This window comes from Morone saxatilis, unplaced genomic scaffold (assembly GCF_004916995.1).
Source record: "Morone saxatilis isolate NCDOM2014 unplaced genomic scaffold, NCSU_SB_2.0 Contig24, whole genome shotgun sequence".
NCBI lineage: Eukaryota > Metazoa > Chordata > Actinopteri > Moronidae > Morone > Morone saxatilis.
Window position 1 is genome coordinate 13,591,418 of NW_023339807.1, and position 23,312 is coordinate 13,614,729.

General features: G+C 41.1%; 1 protein-coding gene across 2 annotated transcripts; it reads right to left on the reverse strand.

The window, feature by feature from the left end:
• zgc:158766 (uncharacterized protein LOC100009641 homolog) lies at positions 1-23,108 on the reverse strand. Of its 2 annotated transcripts, XM_035672868.1 has the most exons (24): positions 22,873-23,108; positions 17,953-18,150; positions 15,617-16,856; positions 12,240-12,443; positions 11,508-11,631; positions 10,977-11,070; positions 10,363-10,449; positions 9,987-10,103; positions 9,583-9,681; positions 9,162-9,304; positions 8,918-9,056; positions 8,682-8,804; positions 8,408-8,572; positions 7,274-8,139; positions 6,242-6,491; positions 5,831-5,920; positions 4,963-5,187; positions 4,552-4,722; positions 4,271-4,448; positions 4,047-4,163; positions 3,371-3,649; positions 2,541-2,767; positions 1,454-1,523; positions 1-140 (listed from the first exon to the last, which is right to left on the reverse strand). In XM_035672868.1, the coding sequence occupies exons 1-23, from the start codon at positions 22,939-22,941 to the stop codon at positions 1,479-1,481; spliced, it is 5,250 nt and encodes a 1,749-aa protein (XP_035528761.1). In that variant the 5' UTR covers positions 22,942-23,108; the 3' UTR covers positions 1-140; positions 1,454-1,478. The 2 variants fall into 2 exon arrangements, with proteins under 2 accessions (XP_035528761.1, XP_035528762.1); XM_035672869.1 differs by lacking the exon at positions 1,454-1,523 and having other exon boundaries at positions 8-140.
• Between the last annotated feature and the right edge of the window lie 204 nt (positions 23,109-23,312).

Consider the following 23,312-nt stretch of genomic DNA (forward strand, 5'->3'; position numbering starts at 1 on the left):
AATGAAATGTCATACAATAGTTGTGCTTCATCGATTAAAGTCTTAGTGCTCTGCAGCTGGACTCCTCTCATTTCCATTTCCTTGTCCTGATATTCAAACTGCTGTGGCATCAAGTAGCATTCAGCTTGAAGATTTCACAGCTATGAAGAAACAAGGGGGAAAAAGACGATTTAGAAAAACCTCTTTTCTACACATTATGCACTTGTATTATTTTACGTGAGTCAGCATGCAGTATTAATGTCAGTCAACTAATAGGCCTATAGAAACACAAAGAATTTGTTAAACCAATAATTCCATGATTACCCTAAATTCCTAAAAGTTACAGTAATGACTGGGCATCAGTGTTGCTTACAAGGTCAAGAAGGCGAACAAAATGTCTTTTTGAGCTAAAATTACTTGTGGAAGATTTAACAAGACACCCAATTTCAGATTATTTGATGGAACTTTAAGTTATTATCCTAAACCAATTAGTTTTTTTAACACTAAAACAGGCAGCAGGGAAGACTTTGTGGGAAGCTGTTGCTCACTTAAATCTATTAAAAATAAAAAACACTGCCTAAACTTTTATCAAAACATCTAAAGGAGCAAATGTGGTTTTTGATTCTTTATTCTCTTTGATTACATCTTTAACAGCCACATATTTAAGTATTTATGACTACTTTGAGGTCCTACTGGTTAAAAGTTGACCATACATTTGAAGCAACATCTAAACACGGGGGATAATAAAAATTTAATGATTTTAAGTCTTTAATTAATCTAGGTCCTACAACAAACAGCAACACTGAAGTTCTTATTTATTTCACGTCTTCAATTTGCTTAAATGTAACTATAGATGAGGCTGAATTCTGTTCAGTCAATGTTCTACAATTTCCAGTTAATATAATTGAATCCTGTCAAATGCAATGTAATATTTTATGCATTTAATATTTTAATACATTGGGGTTATGTAATTAATTTTTTTCCCATTAGGTACAATAAGTGCTGAACATTAAACTGATTTGAACATTAGAAACTAATAACATTAACAAGTACAACAGTTTGTTAAAAAACACAAAACTCAGGAATCAATGAAAAACTCTTAACCATAAATGCATTCCAAAGCCCCAAAACAAAGGTTGTAACAGAGCATGCATGTGTTCTAACATACATAAAACTCTTGACAACATATATGTCATGACACAAATTTCACTCTCATGTTAAACGGATGCACTGAGGAAAATGAGGAAAGGCACAAAGAAACCAAAAGGAAAAAAGGAAAAAGAGCCAAAAGTTTACAAAACAAACCACCCATCAGGGTGAGAGCCCCCGTAACCCATCAGGACACACCGCCATGCAGCACAAAACACACCAAAAGCACACAGATTAGTAGTCAGGCCACAGGCTCCTCACAGTTGTTAATGAGTCTGTGAAGGGGACAACACAGATGTCCACTCTGGTGACACCAGTTACTTACTGAGCTAAAACCCCTCAGCTCTGAATCAGACCACAGTAGAGAGGCCTAGTGCTATATGAGTGGTCTTGCTCTGGTAAAAACAAAATAGCAAAAAGGTGGTGAGGTGGTTTCCTTTAAACAATGGAGTCTGAAATCCAACTTAAAATATACCAGTTAATTTAAAAAAAATAGTTGTCCCACACTGGTTACAATTAGCCTCAGTCAAATCGGCTTGTGTAGTTTGTTGTACTTCAATATAGCTGTTAATAAGAAGACAGTTCACACTCACATTCACACATTCAGATCAATGTGTGAATGAAGAGAAGAAAATATTGTCTTCTAAAGACTTTTGCAGATGACAGTTTTCTCTACATGAATTACAGATTCATGTTTAGACCTAGACATTTTTAATGTATAAATAGCTTTTACAGGTCTAACGTTTACTCAGTGGGTAAGAGATATAAATCCTAAACTTTTTCATATGACCAGTGCAAACTTGAAATGATTTGAAAAATCTGTAATCTCTGCGAAATTGGGGTTATTATCAGGCTTTAAAATCCCAGAAATGGTCCCAGAAAAGATGGGAATATTTTAATTTCACTGTTATTCTATTGACTAAAAGTCCAATGACAGAAAGTATAAGAATGAGTGTTCATAAGTTTAACTCTTCACTGTGAATCTGACAATCTACAGTATAGACAGTTACGGAATAACTAAATATTATCAGACAGGGATCTAAACAGGGGACAATATCTGATCAAATACGTGTCTGTGGCCAGATGTGTATCAATTTGGGGGTCCTTGACACCAAAAAGGTTATGTAATATAACATGTACATTGTAATATATGCATACATATGGCTCCATTGTGCATACAATAATGGAGCCAGAAAAACAAGAAAAGATATGAGTATTGTACAAAAAAGAAAGTACTTCATGTGGGACTTCAGATAGAGAGATATAAATATACAGAGATATAAAGAAATATAAATAGTACCACCACAGCTATGGTTAATCTAATAATACACTCTCATGAAACATGATGATTTTAGCAGTTATAAAAAGAAGCATATATAAGATTATAATAAGGAAGAGAATCAAACACTCACTGCTGTGATGAAATTGGTGTCCTGGGGTTGGAGGTCTTCCTCTTTCTGGAATATTGAAGGAGACACTATGGAGGAGGGAGGTGTGGAGGAGCACAGGAAGGAGGGGGGCTCATTGTTGTTGTAGGAGTCCATCATGATGCTGGGGTGCCCTGGTATAGTGAGAGTACTCAGCCCTGTTACACTGTCACTGGAGGTACACTGGGAGGATGTCTCTGAGCTCTCAGTGACTATCACACAACACACAGAGAAAGAAGCATTAATACTGTCACACTGGATGCACACAGAACCTAAATTTCCTATTGAGGCAATGTTTCTAGGAAGTAAGGTCCATGTGCAGTTACCTAATGTGCCAAGGACTTTGTGTATTCTTAAAACTCCTTTGAGTAGTATATGAAATGTTTAGACTTTGGCAACTCCTAGTGGTAACAGCAAAGAAGACACTGTATATATTATTTGCCTGTTTAATCATTGCTGTTTTATCATTTTATCACTATAACTTGTTGTTTTATCTTGAAGCACTTCTCAATTTTAATAGTGTTTATCTTTGCTTCATTTATTTTCACAAGCACTCTGTAACATATTGTGTTACATTGTCAGCTCAGAAAATACTTGGGATAAAGTACAAATGAGCTGCTGGTAATCTACCAAAGTTCCCCCCAGAAAGTTAAAAGACAACCAATAGTAACTACAGTGGTTGTGCTTACATTTACCCAGAATTTTTCTGTATCTGTAACTTTTTAATAATCAAAATAATCACAGCTGCCTACATTCACTGACATTCTTTAACTTATGGGCTTTATGGTTTCTACAGCAGGAAAACTTCCACTCACTCATGGAGGGCTGGCTACCAGTGTCCTGCTCCAGCTCATCCTCCTCTATGCAGTCGTAGGGCCACTGGGCAAAGGAGGGAACACTGGTCATTGGGTATGGATGTGTGTGTGGGTGAGAGGGTGAGGAGTAAAGATGAAGATTGAGCGAGCCCAGCAGGGAGGAGGACGACTGGCTGCTGGAGGATGAAGTGCTGCTGTTGGAGATAGTGGAGTGAGGTCTCTTGAACGAAGTGGCGTGTTCAAACAAAGGCACCGCGATAGATGCCCTGGTCCTAGACTCTGTCGGTAGAGACAAACACAGTGAGCTGTGAGATCACGAGAGGGATGAAAAGTGACAAGAATATATGCAAATTCCTGTGGTTGTTAATGACCTTAATTAGGGCATGAATCTTTTTTAAAAGCATCTCCATGAAAAGAGGAGTCATGTAAAATAGTTTACTGCAGTTGTAATGACTGCAAATGAGTGCAGCTTGGATAACACCTCAAATACGGCTTACATTCAAACACCTCTAAACAAGAGCCAAGTTTTTGTGGTTTCAGCAAAGAAAAATGTTGGGTATCTGTCTGCATAATTACAAGGTGAATGAAGATACAACAAACTGGAGAGAGGGGGGGAGTCAGAGAAAAAGGGAGAGAAATAATAAACACATACATAATGTGTATGAGACAAGCTCACCTGACCCCTTCATGATATAGTCAATGGCTCTGTCACTGATAGCTGCATCACTTGGCTTGATATCCATGAAAGGCTTGCTTCCAATACCCATGGACACCATCTCCTGCATGCGCAACGCTAGAATTCACACATGTAAATCTTTAATGACAAAACTTAGGTCCTCAATGGGATAAGGTGTCTGAATGTCACATTGATAATCAGAACAACCCTACAATTGAAATCACCTCTGTTTCTGAGCGCCTGCCTCCACAGAATCTTCCCTATGATAGCTGTCCACACAGCCTTGACCTCTGCGGAGCTGGCTTGGAGTATGAACGTGTCCTGTGACTTCCTCCGACGGAACCAAATCTCAAAACGCAGGCCGCTGTCGCCAACATTTTCAGTCATACCTATCTCTGCTGTCTAAATAGAAAATAATTGGAAAAAATATTACATTTACTGACATTATACAAGCAGTGTATAGCAGAAACTGACAAAAAAAACTCCTCAAACAATAAATTCTTACTTTGAAGGATTGTTTATAGATGTAAATGTCGTATCCTCCTTCGATCTTTTTGGTCTTGCTGAAGAGGATGAGGTCTTCAAACAAGAAGACGTGGCGGAGGTATTTCCTCCGTCCACACCAGACTATGAACTCATCCTGGCAGCGGAGTTGACCCTGCTCTTTTAGGTTCACCTGGAGAGGAAACACGACCGTTCACATGCGTCAGAGAGAACAATACAATTCCTGGTGGGATTCTGACCTCACTCTGCTGAACACATAACAAGATGACCTCGTATTCCAAAATAGTGTTAATGACCTCTGTCTTGCCAGATTGTCTTTAAGTAATGTTAAATAGTATTTGGCACTGATGTATGCTGACATGAAAATATTTACTATAGCAGCAACATCATGTGCTCATGCATTACTACTTACATCACAGCCCCGTATAGCATCCATAGCCAGCAAGTCATTGCCATGGCGAAGCTGAAACTTGACCATCTCCTCTGCAGTGCGGAGGTCACTCAGTTCCTGCTCCTGGGATTGACTGCACTCCTTGATCAGGTCTTTGAGCAACAGTGCATATTTACTCATCCTCTGGATGGGCTTCAGCAAGTAGGACGCCAAGTCCATCTTGTCTCCGAGCTCCAGCTGCTTATTCTGGATAGAGGCACAGTAAGTATTGCTATGGCATTAGTGATTTCTTTGAATATGGAACACCTTATTTAAAAGTAAAAGATGTGGTGCGTCATGCAAATTGTAGGTCAATCCTGTTTTCTTGTTTACTGTTTATTAACTATTAGCTGATTGGTGTTGATTCAGAGCAGCTGTGTTGAGTGTTGGACATGTATTAGAGCCCGACCAATACTCATTATTTTAGTATTTATTTAATATCAATATTGCTAATAGTTTAAATGAATACATCAGCCGATAATTCATTTTTCAACATAATCAAACATGGATTCCTTACATATGCTTAATAAAGTATTGTGACAAGGATATGAACTGTGTGGCACTGAGCAGATCCATCTGCTGAGAAAGAAGTAAGAAGTAAGTTGGACCTTCTTACATTTTTTTGCATTTCTCTACTGTAATTTCTTATAATTTAGTGCAGTCATATAATCCAGTAGATATGTGATTAGTTAAATCTTCCATCAATATTGGTCATGTAAATGTGTATATATTTTTGTGATCCATTTAGTGTAGGACCAAGTCATCATGTTTTCATTTTGAATTTATTTTAAAATTTGACTCTAGGACCTGACCATTGTGTGAGAGATGTAACCAGAGTTTCCAGACGCACCTTAAAGAATTCGTTCCCATGGCTGCTGAGCAGAGTGTCCGACTGGGGCTTATTCTTGCTGTACAGAGCATACATTCCAAACTGATCCTCCTGCACACAAGATTAACAAGTTACAACACTGACTACAGTAAAAACTATGCAGACATTTCAGTGCGCAAAACACTACGAATTACAACTGTAAATATAATTTATGGGTTCCTCCATCAATTTTATTCTATATATAAAGTGTGTGTGATAGTATAATCTTGACACACTAAAAATATTGTGTCATAAGTTGTTTTTGAAAAAATCACTAACTACAGGTCAACACATAATTACAGTCACTGTTATTAGGAGACACTGGACCTGAGTGTTGTTTTTAAGCTGTCAGTGAGCTGCTTCAGGGCACATCGACTGACTGTCTGGACTCACGTGTCTGAGAAAACAGCTACTGATGGACAGCGGGGAGTGGGCGCACGACTCCAGATCCTTCAGGAAGTACTGACTGTGGAAGTCCCAAAGTTTCTCCACATTCCCGAAAATTATGCTGCGCTTCCCCCGCAGGTCCTGGGGCAAGTCCAGGCGCTCCATCTCGGGGAAATAGTGCTCAATGATGTAGCTGAGAGAGCGAACGTATTCCCTCTCTGTGGAAATCATCTCATCCATGATGTGCTGCACTTTACTGGTGAACAAAAAGACATGATATGGTTTGAGACTAAGAGTATTTGTGTTATCTACAGTGCATTGGTATAATTATTAATATAATACCAAATAAACTTTAGGTAATCAATTGTTTAGTTTTGGTGATGGAGTAATCGATTCGTCATTTATCAAGCAAAAATGCAGGATTTTCTCAACATAATTTCATTATACATTCATATTTTGGGGTTTTGGACTGTAATACAGAATAAGCAATCTAAAGATGTCATCTTGGGAAAATATGATGGGTATTTTTCATAGCTTTCATACATTATAGTCTAAATGGGTAACAAACTACCAGTAATCAATAATCAAAGTATTAGTTGCGGCCCTAATCAGTATGAAGACCACATTATCGCCATATTAATAAAAATATGACTATAACTTTGACATAATAGATCTGGGGGTAGACAAAATAACAAAAGCAAAAGAAAGGGACTTTGACTACAACTGAACCATATTTATCATAAAAGCTTCACAAGACTGTTTGTATAAAGATATGTGTGTATGTGATTGATTTCAAACAGTTAATATTTTTGTGGGATTTTAAAGCACTCCAATAAATCAGCACAGTTTGTATAGCAGCTGAGAAGGACTGAAGACAAAGGCTGATTTTACTCACAAATAAAACATGAATTTCATGAAGTGTTTAGTGTTTTGAGTATTTGGTCCATGCTCTATATACATATATATATACACATTGTTTTCATAAAACATACATGTAAAGTAATATCCCAGTTTGTGTTTAGTGGATCACTCTTTCACCTGCTCTGTTTCTTGCCATCTCCGTCACTGCGTCTATTGTGGACCCTGGTGGGTGTGGACATGCTGCGGCTGCGTCCCAACGCAGGGCTCGTCACATCTGGTCTCTGCAGTTTCTTCTCTGCAGACACGTTATTAGCCACCTCCAAACCCTTGATGTACACACCGGTGTAGCCATGAATGTGACTGACATCGGAGTGACCACTGTCCCTCGGACTAAGCTCATAGCTCATGGTCTTCTTCATAATCTTCTTCATTGGCTGCTTGCGGAGGCGGGCGGCCCCGGAGTAGACGGGCTCCGAGTGGCAGGAGATGGTCGAGTCGATGGTGCAGTCGCTGTCCGTGTCATCAAACGTGGACGGACTCAGTTTGCTGTCACAGTCGGTGGGAAAAATGAAGTGTGAGGAGGAGGAGATTGAACTGCTGGGGCTCTTAGAGAAAGGCCCAGCAGAGTGAGGCTTGTTGTCCTCAAAAGTTAATGGTGTAATCGCCCCAGGTAAAAGCGCACATGCATTCGCTCCATGCTGTTCTGCACTGTCAAACTGACTTTCTGCAGTCTTCAAAGAAGCCGTCGTATCAGCGGCTGTGGAGTTCGGGGCTGCTGTCGTAGCTCCGGCCAAAGTGTCTTCCAACTGCTGTTTGGTTTGCTGACATTTGTGCCACACTGTGTTCCACTGCTGCAGTTGCTGAGGACTCTCCAGGGAGAGCACCATGTCATTGAGGGTGCTGAAGTTGTCCATGGAGAACTTGGATGCCTCGGTGTAGTAATCCTGCAGGATCTGTACCACAGATGAAGAAAGTCTGACACCTGTATTGTCCAGACTCAGCTGATGGAAATAGTCCTGGCAGTGCTCCATCCACTGGTTAACCTACAGATTTATAAAATGTGATTAATCTTCTATTTTTTTTCATCATAGTTGGAGAGAGACATGGTTTTCAGTCATGAAGGAGTCATGCAGTTATTATGCAAGTATTGTGCGTGATAATAAATTGTACAACTTTTAGGATATTAGTCATAACCCTTACAGTCTTGTATTCTGTCATATTCATTGTAAAGTACTCTGTTTTAAAGTACATGCTCAAGTAAAATGTAACAAAACCTCTGACAGGATATCAACATACATTTTTAATACTTACTGAGTCATAGAATTCATACAGGTGGGTTAGGATGTCTAGTTGGGCCTTCCTCCTCTCCACTCTGCTTAATATGGAGCCCAGATGTTGCTTAAAGTCCAGGAGAACCGAACCTGGAAGGGACTCTGGAGACTCTTTCACCAGCTGTAGGCCATGCCTCTGCTGGTGCTGTCAGGATAAGGACAAAACAGATCAACTTAGCCATGCTTGTCTTTTAAAAATTATACATAGGAGATGGTCCATGAGGAATCTAGTAAAAAATGATGGCGCTATTTACCACAGACTCCTCCAGAAACTGCTCCAAGCTCTCTCTCATCTCCTTAATTTTGGCCGCAGACAGAATTAGCGATTCCAAAGGTGTGAGTTGCTTCTCTCCCTCTCCACTGAACCACAGTTTGATCTGGAAAGAGAAGGGGGTTGTTTATTGATTGAGTGTCTCATTTTGTCGAGGGAGAGAGAGAGAGAGAGAGAGAGAGAGAGAAGAAAAGCAGCAGTGAAGTAGTTTACGTTTACCTGTTGTGTTTGCTCCTCAAACTTGCGCACCTCCAGCAGGCTCTCCAACTCTTTCTGAGACTTGTTGGATAGGATCACAAGCTTATGGACTTCTTCATCTACTTGGTTGTACCGTGCATTCAACATATCAACAGCATCTCTAAATGAACAAAGAAAACAATAACAGGGTGAAACAGGTTTATTTTAGTATCACTATTACTCATATTGGCCGTTGTCGTGTGGTTAAGAAGCCACCCTGCAGTACCTGTAGTTTTCATTATCACAGGCCTCTTCCTTCCTGATGCGGGCAAGGACAGTGCCTCCTTCTAGACGCAGTCTGTTTAGGCGGGTGTCATCTAGTACACACTTCATGAGATGCCTCTGCTGTTCCATAACCTCAGACACCTCCTGAAGTAAACATGCACAAAAGTAAATAAAATCAAATGAGTGAATACATTTTTAAAGTGGATGTCATCACAAATGAAGTGGGGTATCCTCTGTGTTTCAAACTCAACAAAATCCTGTTATTGATTTCAACAGGCACAGAGATCATGGAAGTTAACCATAAAACAAACTGCTGAACTGTTTACTCCACTTAGGAGGAAAGAGGCCAGCAGAGAGCTATTGTGTGTCAGTGGAGACACATAAATCAGTAGGCCAGACTGCCTGCAGGGGGTGGGTCTGACCTTAGAGGTCTTCAGGTTGCCGCTGTTGCTCAGTGTGCTGATAGACTCCTGAAGGGAGGAGATGGCTGCGCTACAACTGCTTGCAAATGGTTCAGTTTTCTGTGTGAGAGAGAAAAAGAGAAGGAGGGAGATTATTAGCACTAACAGAGTTAGAACATCGGCAATAGCTTGAGCCCCTCACCATTTCAATTTGGCAAGAGAAGATATTTATATCTATATGTATCTATACCCAACTTTGGAAAAACAACAAGTAATATAATTTTCTTTTCTTCTTTGAACAACAAGCATCTAACAGTGTGAACTGAAATAATCTATATTTCGAAATGTATCCCCACCCTCGCCTCGTAAGTGTACAAATGCGTTTGTATTGTTGGCTACAGTCCAGCCACCTCCGTTACACCCACCTGCCTGAAGTGGATCCAGTGGTTGTGGTCATAGTGGAAGGTGCCCTCCAGGTCTCGTGTGAGCTGGGTTTGGTCGATGTGCTTCAGCAGGGTTTTCAGAGATGACAACGTTTCAGTCTGTGATGAGATAAAAACACACACTCCCACTCAGATCTCAGTTTGAGTGTATCTGCTGTCCCGCATCAAAGCTAAAGTAACATTAACTACACACATGGCAGTTCTTGCTCACCTCCAATCTGTGTCATCATGGCCTATAGCGATGAGATTACATAGAAATTCATCAAATCTCAACCCAGATTTAGCCCATAGATTTTGCAATCAACAACATGAATACAACACATTATTTAAAATACCTCTTTATAAAGTCTCTATTTACCTGTACATTGATGTCTCTCTCAGGTTTGGCTGCTGCCTCCTTGTCCACCAGGAAGAGAACCGAGTAAAGTGCATTTGGTAGCAATGCCTGAGAAAAACGTGCACAGGCAATTTTGATCACTTAAAATGAGAAAAAGAAATTATAATACAGCTAAATGTAAATGTAAATGTAAATGTAAAATGAATATTTAAAGTGATATAATGTATGTGTTGTGGTTTAGAGAATTATTGTCCTTACATCAGTGAGAAACTTATCATCATAACATGATGATATGTCTCTTGCAGGTTGGCTGCAGCCAGCCCTCTCCCAGTGTGTGGTTAAAAACAGACAAGTAAGCACAGGCTTCCCCACAAGAGCCCTGAGGCCAACCTTTTTCAGAAAAATGTCTTGGAACTGCAGTCACTACAAATTCAAAGGTGTGCCTCTTTAAAAATCCAAACAGTGACAGAGACTGAGAGGTCAAACAATAAGAAATGTGTAAGGAATGCTATAGTGTAATAACTCCGCGAGAGACATAGCATTACAGCTCAGAAGACAACAAAGATTTAGCAAGGCCTGAAAACTCTTTGGGCGTGTGTTTCAGGGTAATTACATATTTTCCACTGCGGGCTCACCTGCAATTCAGACAGAGATGACAACAGAGCTGGAACAGGCTGCTGCCTCCTGCTGTCTATTACAACAGATAGACCTTGATCACGTCTTTCTTTCCTGAAACCAAAGTATTACAATCAGTGTACTTTCTGAGACAGTTCATTGCTAATACTATATTTTGTATAAGCTTAGAGATTGATACTGCCTGATAAATAAGGAAAACCTAAACACAGAAGTCCAACAATTTAAATTAACTTTGAAATACGTTGATTTAAAAAATTTATTTTACACTGCTTTACAAAAAAACTCTTATGTACGATCATATAAAGTGTAACTTCACAATTGTGAATTATTATTTCTCCATAATGTGGAGAAATAATAATTCCTTTACACTGCAGCTGTTATTCAGCTGCAGTGTAAAGGAATATTGGAAAACTGTAAAATGTGTTAACACAGTCTGCATGAGACACTAGTCACGTTTACCTCAGGTGTTAAGGGACAGGTGTGAAAGTTGTTCTGGAAAAAAACAACAAACCTGAGCATACGTGACTTACCGAAGCGTAGAGTAATAGTATCCCAGTAAACAGGTGAGGTCATTGACCGTGCAACTCTCACTAGCCCACACCTGAGCTCTCGTGCACACCTGCAGAACTGCCCTCCCACTGCGATCTCTGTTTCCTGGAAGAGAGAACGTGGGCAGGGGGTCTTCACTTAGCACTCACATTTCTACTATCACTCTTTAGGTCAAGCTTTAAGCTGTTTGGCATTATCATGTCAAAGTTAGCCTCTAAATGAAGACAAGAAACTAATGTTGCTTAGAGCAAAAAAAGTACTTGAACTAAAATATCTGTTAATTTAAAAAATTAAGGGGCAAACCAATAGCCTGATAAATGAAAACCCAGTTTTGTATTTCAGCCTTTTTCCACACAGTAAACACAGTACAGTTCAGTTTTATCCAGAAATAAGCAACTAATATTGTAGAAACTCAAAATTCACACAAAAGACCATTTTACTATTTTCCAGCAAAATGTGATATTAAGAATTTAATAACAAAATGCTAATAATTATCACTGATAATAGTAAATAATCAATGCAAATATGTTCATTCACTAATTGTTTTTAAAACACAGAGAAGAGATTACTTATATATTCAATGTGACCTCTAATCACATTTTTAACTGAGTGAAACATGATGCAGTAAGACTATTAACTACTGTGCTTAACATACCTATAAGACAAACTGCTGGGTCAAAATAAACGAGGTTGATATCAGCTGTGTCCCCTACCTGGCAAGATCACAGCACCCGATGTGAGCAGCTCTTGATTGACCTCTGACACCAGCGTGGGGAGGGCTAAGTTACTCTCATAGGAAGAGCTTGACACTGAAGCCAGCCTGATAGCTGTCCCATTGGCAGCCTTAGGACTGTGTGACTCTTCTCCACTATGCCTGTGCCGCCCGCTCTCACTGCCGATGGTGTCATCACACTTTCCTGTTGAAATGATTATAAATAGTGAGCACAAATCTGGTAGAGTGTCTAAGCGACTTTTACTAAACAATAATTTAACTAAAATACAGCACAAGCAAAATAAATTAGAAGCTTCCTTTCACCTCAGTACTTTGTTACCTAATCGTAACACCTCATGAAACAAGTGTGTATTAGTGGTGCGATAGGTGAGTTCACACTGACTCATCATGGAGACCAGGTGTTTAGTCAGCCTGACTCATGGCTAACTGTGCCATTGTTAGACTCTTATATTTTGACATCCTCCTCTTCAGCCTTTCATACCTCAAGGCTCTGTTTATAGTTATGCTGCTCCTGACATTCCCAAGTTGTACCACAGTTAATAGACTTGATCCTATTCCTGAGGCAGCGAAACAGTGCAAATCTTCACATATCTCTGTAGTATCTGTATATCTCTTCTAGTGCAAAATATTTGCTGCTTTTCTCTGTCAACTGAATACAGTCACTTTGGACTCAATTTCAACATTTTCAGACAAAACCATTAATTGATTAAAAAAAATGTCAGATTCACCAGCTGATTAATTTCAACAGTGCAGTAACTACATTTATTTTATATCGGGTATACTCTTATGTCTACTAGTGAACTAGTTCCTTCCATTAATAGAGAATTAACATAAAACCATGATAGGCCATTACTTAACTAACACTGCACATAGATCTCCAATTATGGATCTGTGTCTGATGGACACCTGTTGTGTGTTGACTTTTTAAACAGTGTGAGGCCTCTTGTATTGTCCTGCTCCGTTCGGTGACAGTAAACCCTCCCAGCTCAGCCTCTATTGTCTTCAAACAGTCGGTGCATTTCCTGTGCGACTGTGTGGCCAGGCTTGTGTTTGCTGCATGTTTCCTAAATTGCTTTGTTTTCAGAGGAAGTGACAAACGTAGAGTAAATCCTCCTGAGTATTGTCCTGTGTGAAAGTCGTTTTTTTGTGTAGTCTGCGGACACATTTTTTAACTATCAAAGCGGGTAAATCTGCACTGGTTGCTGGAACTGCAAATTACTGCTCACGTAAATCACAGTGGATGTGTTCTGATATTGCTAATAGATAGTAGATAGTTTTCCTGGTTCATAGTAATTCAACCTTTCTGGTGCATTTTTTCGGAGTGGTGTGACTAGTGCAAGTTAGGTCTTGTGTTTCTGGACTGAATGGACTCTCCAAAGACAGAGGCATCAGTTTGAAAGGCTTTTTTCGTGGATCCCTAGTGGCTGATTGATTCACAAAGGAAACTTTTGTAAATGAGGCAACCCATCTGGGATCAGCGCAGCCCCCAGCCCCAAAAACACTGTAGGGTCATCTCATTGTGGGATGCTGGGGTCCCTGTGGTTGGTTTACAGGGTTTACAGGATCCTTTGTTGCCTTTGAAATGTCGTTGTGGGAAACCTGCTTTGCAACAGCTGAAACACAATCCCCTCTGAGGTAATCTCAGGAACGCAACAGTGATGTGATTTAACTACTGTATATTTGCTGAGTGGTGTTAAATGAACATGATCGCCCTTTATTTTTAAAATCAGTACTTAACAGACTCAACTACGGTCTGGCAGGTCTGGCATGGTCCAGGGTTAGATTCAAAGATTTAAATAAACACAGCCAGTGTTCATCTCTCATTTCAATTCACGGAAGAATCTGTGTTTTCTAAAAACAGCATGATTCCCTTGGTGGTACTCTCACATTGCCGCTTTCCTTAGCTACCCTGTATGAACACACACACATACACACACGAAAACAAGCTGACAGCGGCAAAGAAAACACAGGATTGTGACTAAAGTTCTGTTTCCAGGGTAGGGCTATACCTGTCGCCTGAACGTGCCAAAGAATACACAGGGGCTTTGAAAGGCAATCTGTCACCAATGACAGCGGTAATGCTTCAGAATGTGAATGTTATGAGCTGTCTCCAACTGCGTCCACCTGATGAACTGTTGTAACCAGTCCTGCTGCAGGGTATGATTACACACCGCCATTATCTAGCTATTAAGATCGAAACTTGCACACCCTTAGGTTGTGTTGTTTGATTAGCGGGAAATGATGAGCCATGGACTGTCATGATGACCCAATCAGTGTTGGAGAAAACCAGGTTTGTCAATATTGAAGAATTTTAGGGTTTTGTAAAAGAGCATGATACTAAAAATAAATCTATTTGTTTATACACATTATACATCAGTTTTCACATATACTATACTGATTTTGAACCACCACTAAAAAAACTGTATAGTGGAGGAGGAAGTATTAAAATCCCTTACTTTAAGGCTGATATTATTCTGTATTTTTTTATTGTCAACAAATCCCATTAAAGTCCAAAACCAACATTGTGCTAATCTGTCCCTCAATACCTTTTGCCTTCCCTTATGTCTGTGGCACTAAACCCAAAGCCCGCTCATTCCTACTAAAGTACTGCTTAAAACAACAACAAACTTGCATTAACAAATAGTTTGTTTCTTTTTTTTTTAAAGCCAAGCAAACTCTAAAAACAGCTTTTAGTAAACATTGCTAAACATTAGAAAATAGTGCATTTACTAGGGACTATTTTCAGATAGTGTAATGAGTATTTATGGCAACAGCATGGTGTATATCGGGTTAAAACAAACCACAGTGCCTGTGTTCATTGTAATGAAGGAACATGTCACCCTGTACTCAGTGATGTAACAGCCAAAAGTTGACGTCTGTGGTACTGAGGAATACACTATGCCAGGCTTTGGCTACACAGGCAAAACTTGGTATTATGATCAATTCATTGGTGGTTTTGGCGTTTGCAAGAGGGAATTAAATGGGCCCTAATACTGTAAATAATATACATATTGTTTTATTTATTATTATTGTTTATTATTATGAAGGATGCAGGAATATGTAATTGTCATTTTTTTAATGTTGTAAGGAGATCTGCTTAGTACTGTAAATACTATTGGTATTCATATGTTTTGTCATATCTGCAAAGTAGTAACTACAGCTGTGAAATAATTGCAGTTAGTAAAAGTATCTCAAAACTGTATTTAGGTAAAGTGCTTGAGTAAATGTATTTAGGTACTTTCTATTGATGGTAAAGTAAACAGACAAGACACTGGCCTGTAATATGATTAAGAGTAACTTATGTGTGATATATTTATTGCAGCAAAGGGTTGAACCAGTTGAATCAGTATCACATACCTGGCTCCTCTTTGCTGCTTCTCCTCTCAGAACCAGGAAAAGCTGCCTCTATATCCAGCTTCCCAAAACGAAGAGTGTAGCCATTCATCAGCTTTTTGGGGGAGATGCTCACTGAGCCTCCAGAAGAGGATCGTTCCCGGTGGCCTTTAACCTGGCCTGCCTTGTTAGTTCTCTCCAGTGACTTTGAACGTCTTTCTGCCCGTCTCTCCGCACTCCTCAACCCCCTCTGTAAGTAAAGTAAAGGTGTGCTGGGCCTGGAGTCATCCCCACTGAGCCAGCCCCGGCTACCCAGCCTCCGAGATAAGAGTTCTCTGGAGGAGGTCCGGGTGTCGGGGCTGCTGCCTGGTGTTACTGTTCTCTCTCTTAAGCCAGCACTGTGCTCTGGACTTTCCTCCAGGATGGATTCAGAGCTGGACCCAAGGCTCATGGGGTTCTGCAGGGCCTCCATGTAAGATTTCCTGAAAAGTCTCCTGCTCTCAAAGGCTACAGAGTCCCTTGGGAGACGGCGTCGGAGGCCTGGGTTACTGAGGTCCGTACTAAAAGAGAGCATCTTGGACCCTGGCCCTCTCTCCCTCCCACCGGTATCCTCACTCACTTGTCCGATGCCACACTCTTCAGTGGATCTTTCGAGTTTAATGATGGGTGTAGCAGTGTTCGATGCACTGACACCGTGGGTCTCACAGCTAGAGTCCATGTGGTTTCTGTTTGGGGAGGTGGGCTCAGAGAAGATGGAGTCAGCTCCCTGAGAGTGCAGGGACTCTCTGGAGCTGCGGTGGCTGTCCAGAGTCCCTGTGGATCCGCTGGTGCTGCAGGTGCTGAGATGGCCGCGGAAGCCACCTCTGCTGCAGCGTGCTTGCATGATGGCGTCCGACGTGCTGCTGACAAACAGTGGGTTGACCACGTTCTTCCACGGCGTCCTGAACACAGCCGTACCAGTGGTAAGCAGACAGTTCTGTAGTGGGTGCAGGTTTCGTTCACGTGTTACATTCTGCAAGAACTCAGCCGTGAAGACGCTGCCATACATGCTCTCTGCGATGGGGATTTCTGTAATGGCCTGCCCACTGGCCGACAAACATTTTATGACTAGCTTAGCAGTCTTGCGGCCTAAAGGAACTATCTGAAGGTAGAAGTCTCCTTGCTTTAGTCGCACTTTGTGCAGAGGGGCAAGCTGCAGGATGACTTTTTCGTGGATGCAGAGAGGCCACCCCTCATGATAGAACAGCAGTCCTCTGAACCTCACCTGAGAGAAAGCACAGAAGTCAGTCATAACCCCTCCCATAAAAGATTATTATCATCTCTGTGTCATGGCTCAGCTGTGGTACGACTTGCATCATTTCGACTGACATCTGCAAAGCTGCGTTCAAACACATGTTTAACTTTAATGGAGAGGCAAGATGTTTTCATGGGACGCACTGAATGAATCACTGTCAGCGATCATTCGACTAAAGAGGAAAACCTGTCTGATCAGGCCTGGTTTCACAGGAAACACAACACAAATCTCCACTGTGACAAAATAAAAACAGACCCTTATAGCAAAGACACTGTGCTCAAGGGTTGGCTTTTTTCATCTCTTATGAATGTCAAGACAAAGACTGAGCATGTGATCTTCGTCTGAAGCCTCTCATATTGCCTGCAATACAAAGACTCTCATGCACGGCAAGCTGTTCTCAGGGGCTATGCTTAGGTGAAACTATTGCTCTATTGCTATCGTCACAGTGTAATCACGGCAGAGATGAATACAGAGGAATAAAGTTTCAGTGCTTTGGTCGTAGCGCTCTTACCCACAGCAATCAAAGCTTGTGAGAGAGAATACTGAATTTCACTTTGGACCCTAGAGTCCATGGCAGCCTCTCAAACAGACCACAGTTTCCCTATTCAAAGAAGGATGGCTCCTTTTCAGCTTGTTTTCTGAACAATAATCAACTCTGTCTCAGTCTGATGCTCCTGCTTCCCACTCAGCAAAGATATTCACACTCAGCAGCACTGTTCTCACATTCTTTTGTCATCAACATCACAACATTTTGCTTTGCTTATCTTTCTAGATGTTTTAAGTGTTTAGGGAAGTACATGAGTTACATGGCCTGACACACAGAAACATGTTTTAGTGAGGCTGTTGTTGTCTCCTCACTGCCCCTCTCTCAACCTTCATTTCCAGGTGATTGAAGGCCAAAAATGAGATCTGAGTCAAACATCCAATAGTCCTGCAGGAAATCACCAAGGTCAGTACCGGGTAAATCTCTGACTATGTTGTAACTCAAAATGAATTCTGAAATAAATCACAAAAGGCATTAACGGATTCCTCGATTTAACCTCATGTGCACGTCTAAACAACTTACACAGGTTTCTTGTTGGATGATCTGCAGGATCGTCTTGGCAGGAAGCAAGAAGTCAATGAGGCAGCGGAGGCCGTCTCCTCTGTACTGCCTTTCCACTACACTGAAGAGCTGCCACAGGACTGTCGCAGCGGTAGCAGTGAAGGGTCGGTAAAGGGCCGACAAGGTGCTCTGGATACAGTTGTCCAAAGACTCAGCGTCCTGAGAGAAAAAAAAGTGCTGGATTAGGTTGGATATCTTTTATCAGGTGAAGCCTTTGCTGAATATGTTATGGTGACAAGATGGCTGATAGCCACATCACAGGCCCCTTTTCCCAAGACAAAGCAACATTAGAACATATGCTATATTTATATGGGAGCAGCAATTGAAATGCAAAGAGGTTAAATCTAAACAACACCAGGAATCTACAGCCATACTGCCTTTGTGAGGCTGTAGCTAAATGCTAAGCTTAAGCATGCTAACATGCTCACAGTGACAATGCAAACATGCTGATGTTTAGCAGATCATGTTTGCCATGTACACCATCATAGTTTGGCATGTTAGCATGCTAGCATTTATATTGACATTTGAATTGGCAGTAAACACAAAGTAAAGCTCAGGCTGATGGAAATTTCCTAACAGATGTTATGGCAATCAATCCCATAGCTGTATTTCAGTAAAAGCCAGAAATGTCAGCCTTCTGGTGGCATTTGAGGAAAATTTAGGGGATTACAAAAACCTCTAGGACCCCTGCATGTCTACAAAATGTCATGGTAATCCATTAAATTGTTGTTGAGATATTACAGGCTGGACCAAAGTAGAGTCGCATCGCTAGCATGGCTAAAAATATCACAACTATGAACAAATAACAAGGTATCTGCTTACTGTACATGTATTTCAGCTAGATAAACATACGGTTGCATTATGCACATGAGTACTGAGCATGAGCCCACTTAGCCAGGAAGTTTGAACATGACAGGAAATGTCAGCCATGATGGTCTTTTCCATCAGATAGAGGGGAAACACCTGGTGGGAGTGACGTCACTGTCAGCGGACACAAACAGCAGAACTGGAAAGTCCAGACTGGACTCCAGTTGTGGCCGGGATGGTGCAGTGTTACCCACCAATAACAATATGTCATTGCTGACTATTATCTGACCCCTGCATGACCGAGACCAGCATCACCTGTCCCCACCAGAACGGATGACATGTCCCACACTGTTAACTACAACTTATCCGGGAATGAGACGGCACATTTGGGATTACAGCAGTCCTGTATGAGGTTGACCTGGTCTTGTAATTATGTTCACGGTTCAGGCTATGACCTTCCTCTCAGCAGTCAGCGCCAAGGCCAAACATCCCTCAGCTATCTGTCCTTCCCAAATGGAACACAACAGTGGAAGAGAGACATCTGCCTCCAATGATAACCACGCAGATAGATAGCGATGCCAGGGAAAGTCCCACACTATGACAACTGTGTACCATATTGAAGAATGTGGGGGTTGAACACGCAGCTCCTCACCACTTTTACTTGAATGTCCATGCTGCATTTACATTACAATACAAGCGTGTAAAAAAAGGATGCCTACAAATCAAGAGATTGCCTGTGCTTAAGTGAATTGAGCCTGTCAGACAGCCCATGTTTCACCCTTTGTAGGATCTGTCCTGTTGATCTAAGCATCTCAGCACCATCAATTAGAGGAGAGTGAGTACAGTTCAGTGCATTGGTACACATGCCACGAATCTACTACAAGGCGCTCATTGTGCACTCCGCCTCTCTAAGTGGTATGTGCTGTACAGTTTTGGTGCCCTGAAACAAAACGCCCACCTCCATTAGCAGTCAGCCTGCTTTTAGTGAGACAAAAATGTCTCTGGGCATTAGTCACTGTTGCACCCGGGAGGAGAAGAATAACACGGTATTTTATTGGAGGAACGCTAACAATGGGAGGAAAGCCCTCACTACATAGTTAGGACAGCCCAGCAAGTTTCTCTTCAGGTTCCCAAGGCAGAAAAAACAGCAGTGGTGACAGATGTTGTGTTTTTAAGAATAACTACTCAACATAGCATAGATCTGATTGGTAATTCAATGCTACAATATGGACACAAAAACTGCACATATCTGAACAATAGCTGCGTAACACAATGTTTACATTCAGAGTAGTGGCAAATACACATTACATTATCTGTGTAGATAATATCTCATAGAAGGTACAACATGGGTAGCTTTCACATTGTCAGAAGCATGAGAAGCTTTTTGTCACCTGGCTAGTGGGAGACATATCTGCATGTCTCAGCAGAACGACTGAGCTTAGCCACCAGAGTTGAGCTTCCCATCCGCTCTGACCCACAGAGGAATGCAGCGTGTATGGTTGTGTATGTCTAGCCTCAGACCCTCAGCCAGGACAGGAACAGATTGGGTAGTCCCACCCTTTCTGATGTCAGGTCTTTGTAAGCTGCCGCCAGTGTGATGGAAGACTGAGGTGGTAATTAATGGCTTTAAGCTCCAGGTGGGACACTTTAGTCCATGCCATCAGTAAACCAGCTGTTTAGAAGGTGCACAGAGCCAATGAGTAAACTAAACAATGGGGTTTTGTCTCTCGATGAAATGGGTGAACATATAAGTTTGATTTTCTTTAATATTAAGGTATGGCAGAGTTTATAGTCGGAAAGAAATATTGCAATCTAAGTTAAAGTTTATATGCTACGAAAGAGCTGGTATGTCTTTTTTTCAAGTAAATTATATAAGAGACATCAAATATGCCAAATGCTTCATTAGCTCGTAACTCTAAAAGTACAGCACCTTTTAAAGCACACACTGTAAAATGAAAGAAGATTGGTGGAAAAAAGAGGAAAGGGGTGCATCACAGAGAAAGAAAGAGTGAGAGACCTACAGAGACAGAGAGAGAGTGAGCGAGAGGTGGTCACTGACACATTTAGTGGGTCAGGGACACAAAAGGCACTGCCTACCAGACCTCCAGTGGAGCATGAAGCCACCAGGGGAGTGTAACAGGAGAGCCCTGGAGCCCCCATACAGGCTGCTCACTAACCAACCTTCTAACAGCCTCAAAGGCAGCGAGCTGACAAAGGCCACAGGTTGCTCAGACCTGCCCCGCTGCCAGGTGCCAGGATGCCAACAAAAGAGCCTAGTGAGACCTTAGCATTGAGCCTGCAGTTTGATTCAGCTTTTGATCTGTACCAACAGAAATCCTATCTTATGAGGGGAGGAGAGACGAGGAGAGGGGCCTGGGATATGAAGTCAGACAATAGATCTGAACATTGTACGAATAAAATCTAAAGCATCAAAAATACATCACACACAAAAAAACATCTATGTGTATGAACACTGCAGAGCAGGCTCTTAGGCTCTCTTCATTTACACTTTAGTAAATGTTATAATGTTATCTCAGCAGATAAACTTTAACCCCAAGAGGCCCACACTGATTGTGTGACAAACACAGCTGGGTCTGTGAGGTGACAGTGAGATCAACAATAATGGAAGTCTGGGGGTGATAAACTGGCCCACCCACTTGTCTACAGCAAAAGTTACTATTTTTAATTTTCCTTTCATTTACATTTATGGCTAAATTGAGAGACTAAGAGAAACGTCTAATCACAGGCTATGTTGTTAAGTGTAAGGTCTTTATATTTTAACAAGCGAACATCATTACTGTAAAAAGTATTACGCAAAACTAAAGATGCAAGCTAAGAGACAGCAATATCTTTTTAAATAAAGATAAAATCAAACTGTATGCTAATGGTGTATTGGGAACAATTTTACAGATTCCCACGCTGGTTATCAGAAAGACTTGACTTATGTAGTCAGTAGGAAACTAATGACTCTTTCTACAGGATGTAAACAACATTGACAGGATATTGTTCCTGAGAAGCCCTGCCAGACCTCACTGACCCTATAGACAGTGCACTGTATAGCACACACACATTAACATAAAGGAAAGCCCATCAAGAAGACAAAAAGTGAAGGGAGGTCCTTCAACCAATCAGAGCATTGATGAGCAGTGACAGAAGAGACAAAGGAGACTAACAAAGTCTGTTGATACCCCTGCAGGGTAAATATAGCATGGGTGCATACCAAAATAAGTGGCAGGACGATAAAGAAAACCGACTTATCAGAGAGAATACAAAGTTGTGTATTTCACTGTCCCCAGAAAGATAGATAGCACATTCATCAAATCTTGTTTTCATTCTTTGTTTTTCTTGCAGATAAAAGCCCACCATTCAGTTGAAATCATTGATGTCTTTATACACTAAAGAAATACATTAAAGATTTGAAATGTGTGGTATTTATAAATTCTGGTCTCCAATTCCAGTTTAGCTCCCTGTCAAGACTGCAGACCTATTTTTTTATATTAATCATAGAGATTCATTACATTCATTTGTAATTGTCATTCAACAGACGGATAACTCGTTTAGGGGCCATCAATGAGGAATTACACTCCCAATGCCCTTCGAAGTGATCACAGAGTACTACAAACAGGTAAATATCTGAAAGCAGCAGCCGATAAGATTTTGCTGAGAATGCAAACATTCACACATTTAGTGTGCCGTATTAAGTTTCTTTCTGGAAAAAAGAAAGCAAATAAAGGCATGAAATTACTGAAACTGAATGAGAACATACCAAGAAATAATATAATGCACAAACACTCTTCCTCCCTTCTCCCTCACGTTATGCATGTATCAAAAGCTACCTGCTATGTTTTGGCTACAGAGCAAGAAGTCAAAATATCATCTGTCTGCGAGCTGAGACAAAAACATCCATCCTCGTGAATGTGCACAATAACATATTCACAACACAGTCGCTGAAGGTTCCCAAGAAGCCAACTTTACACTAAATACAGAAGACAAACAAAAAACATTTAAGTTAAAACACATAAAAAAAAGCACACAGAAAGAGCAACATCAACAGGACATATTTTAAGCTCGTACCTTAATACTCAGGTAGTTGTCACAACTCCGGGACTTTGCTCTGGAGTGCATTTTGCCCAGTGACAGCATTTAGGCACCAGACAAAATACCAAACAGCAATAAATAAATTAGTGTCATCAACTCCAAGTACTTAAATCCAGTGTACAATCCACTCTGTAGGGGCTGTAAGTCATTTCTGTTGTATTAACAGGTCCCGTGCCTTTTTCTCTCTCTCCAGCTCTCTCTGTGTGCTGTGGTTCAGGCAGCTGGAGCAGACTAAACTCCCGTTGGAGCGTGAGAGAGGCATTGCGCTGGCTTCCTCGTCACTCATTCTCCCCCCCCACCCTCCCTCCCTCCCTCCAACATAACCTCCCCCGCCCTGCTGCTCCTCTGCTACTGAAGCCTCTTCCAGCTGGATAAATGCACACTGCTGCAGCTTCAGGCTCATCATTCAGAAAAAA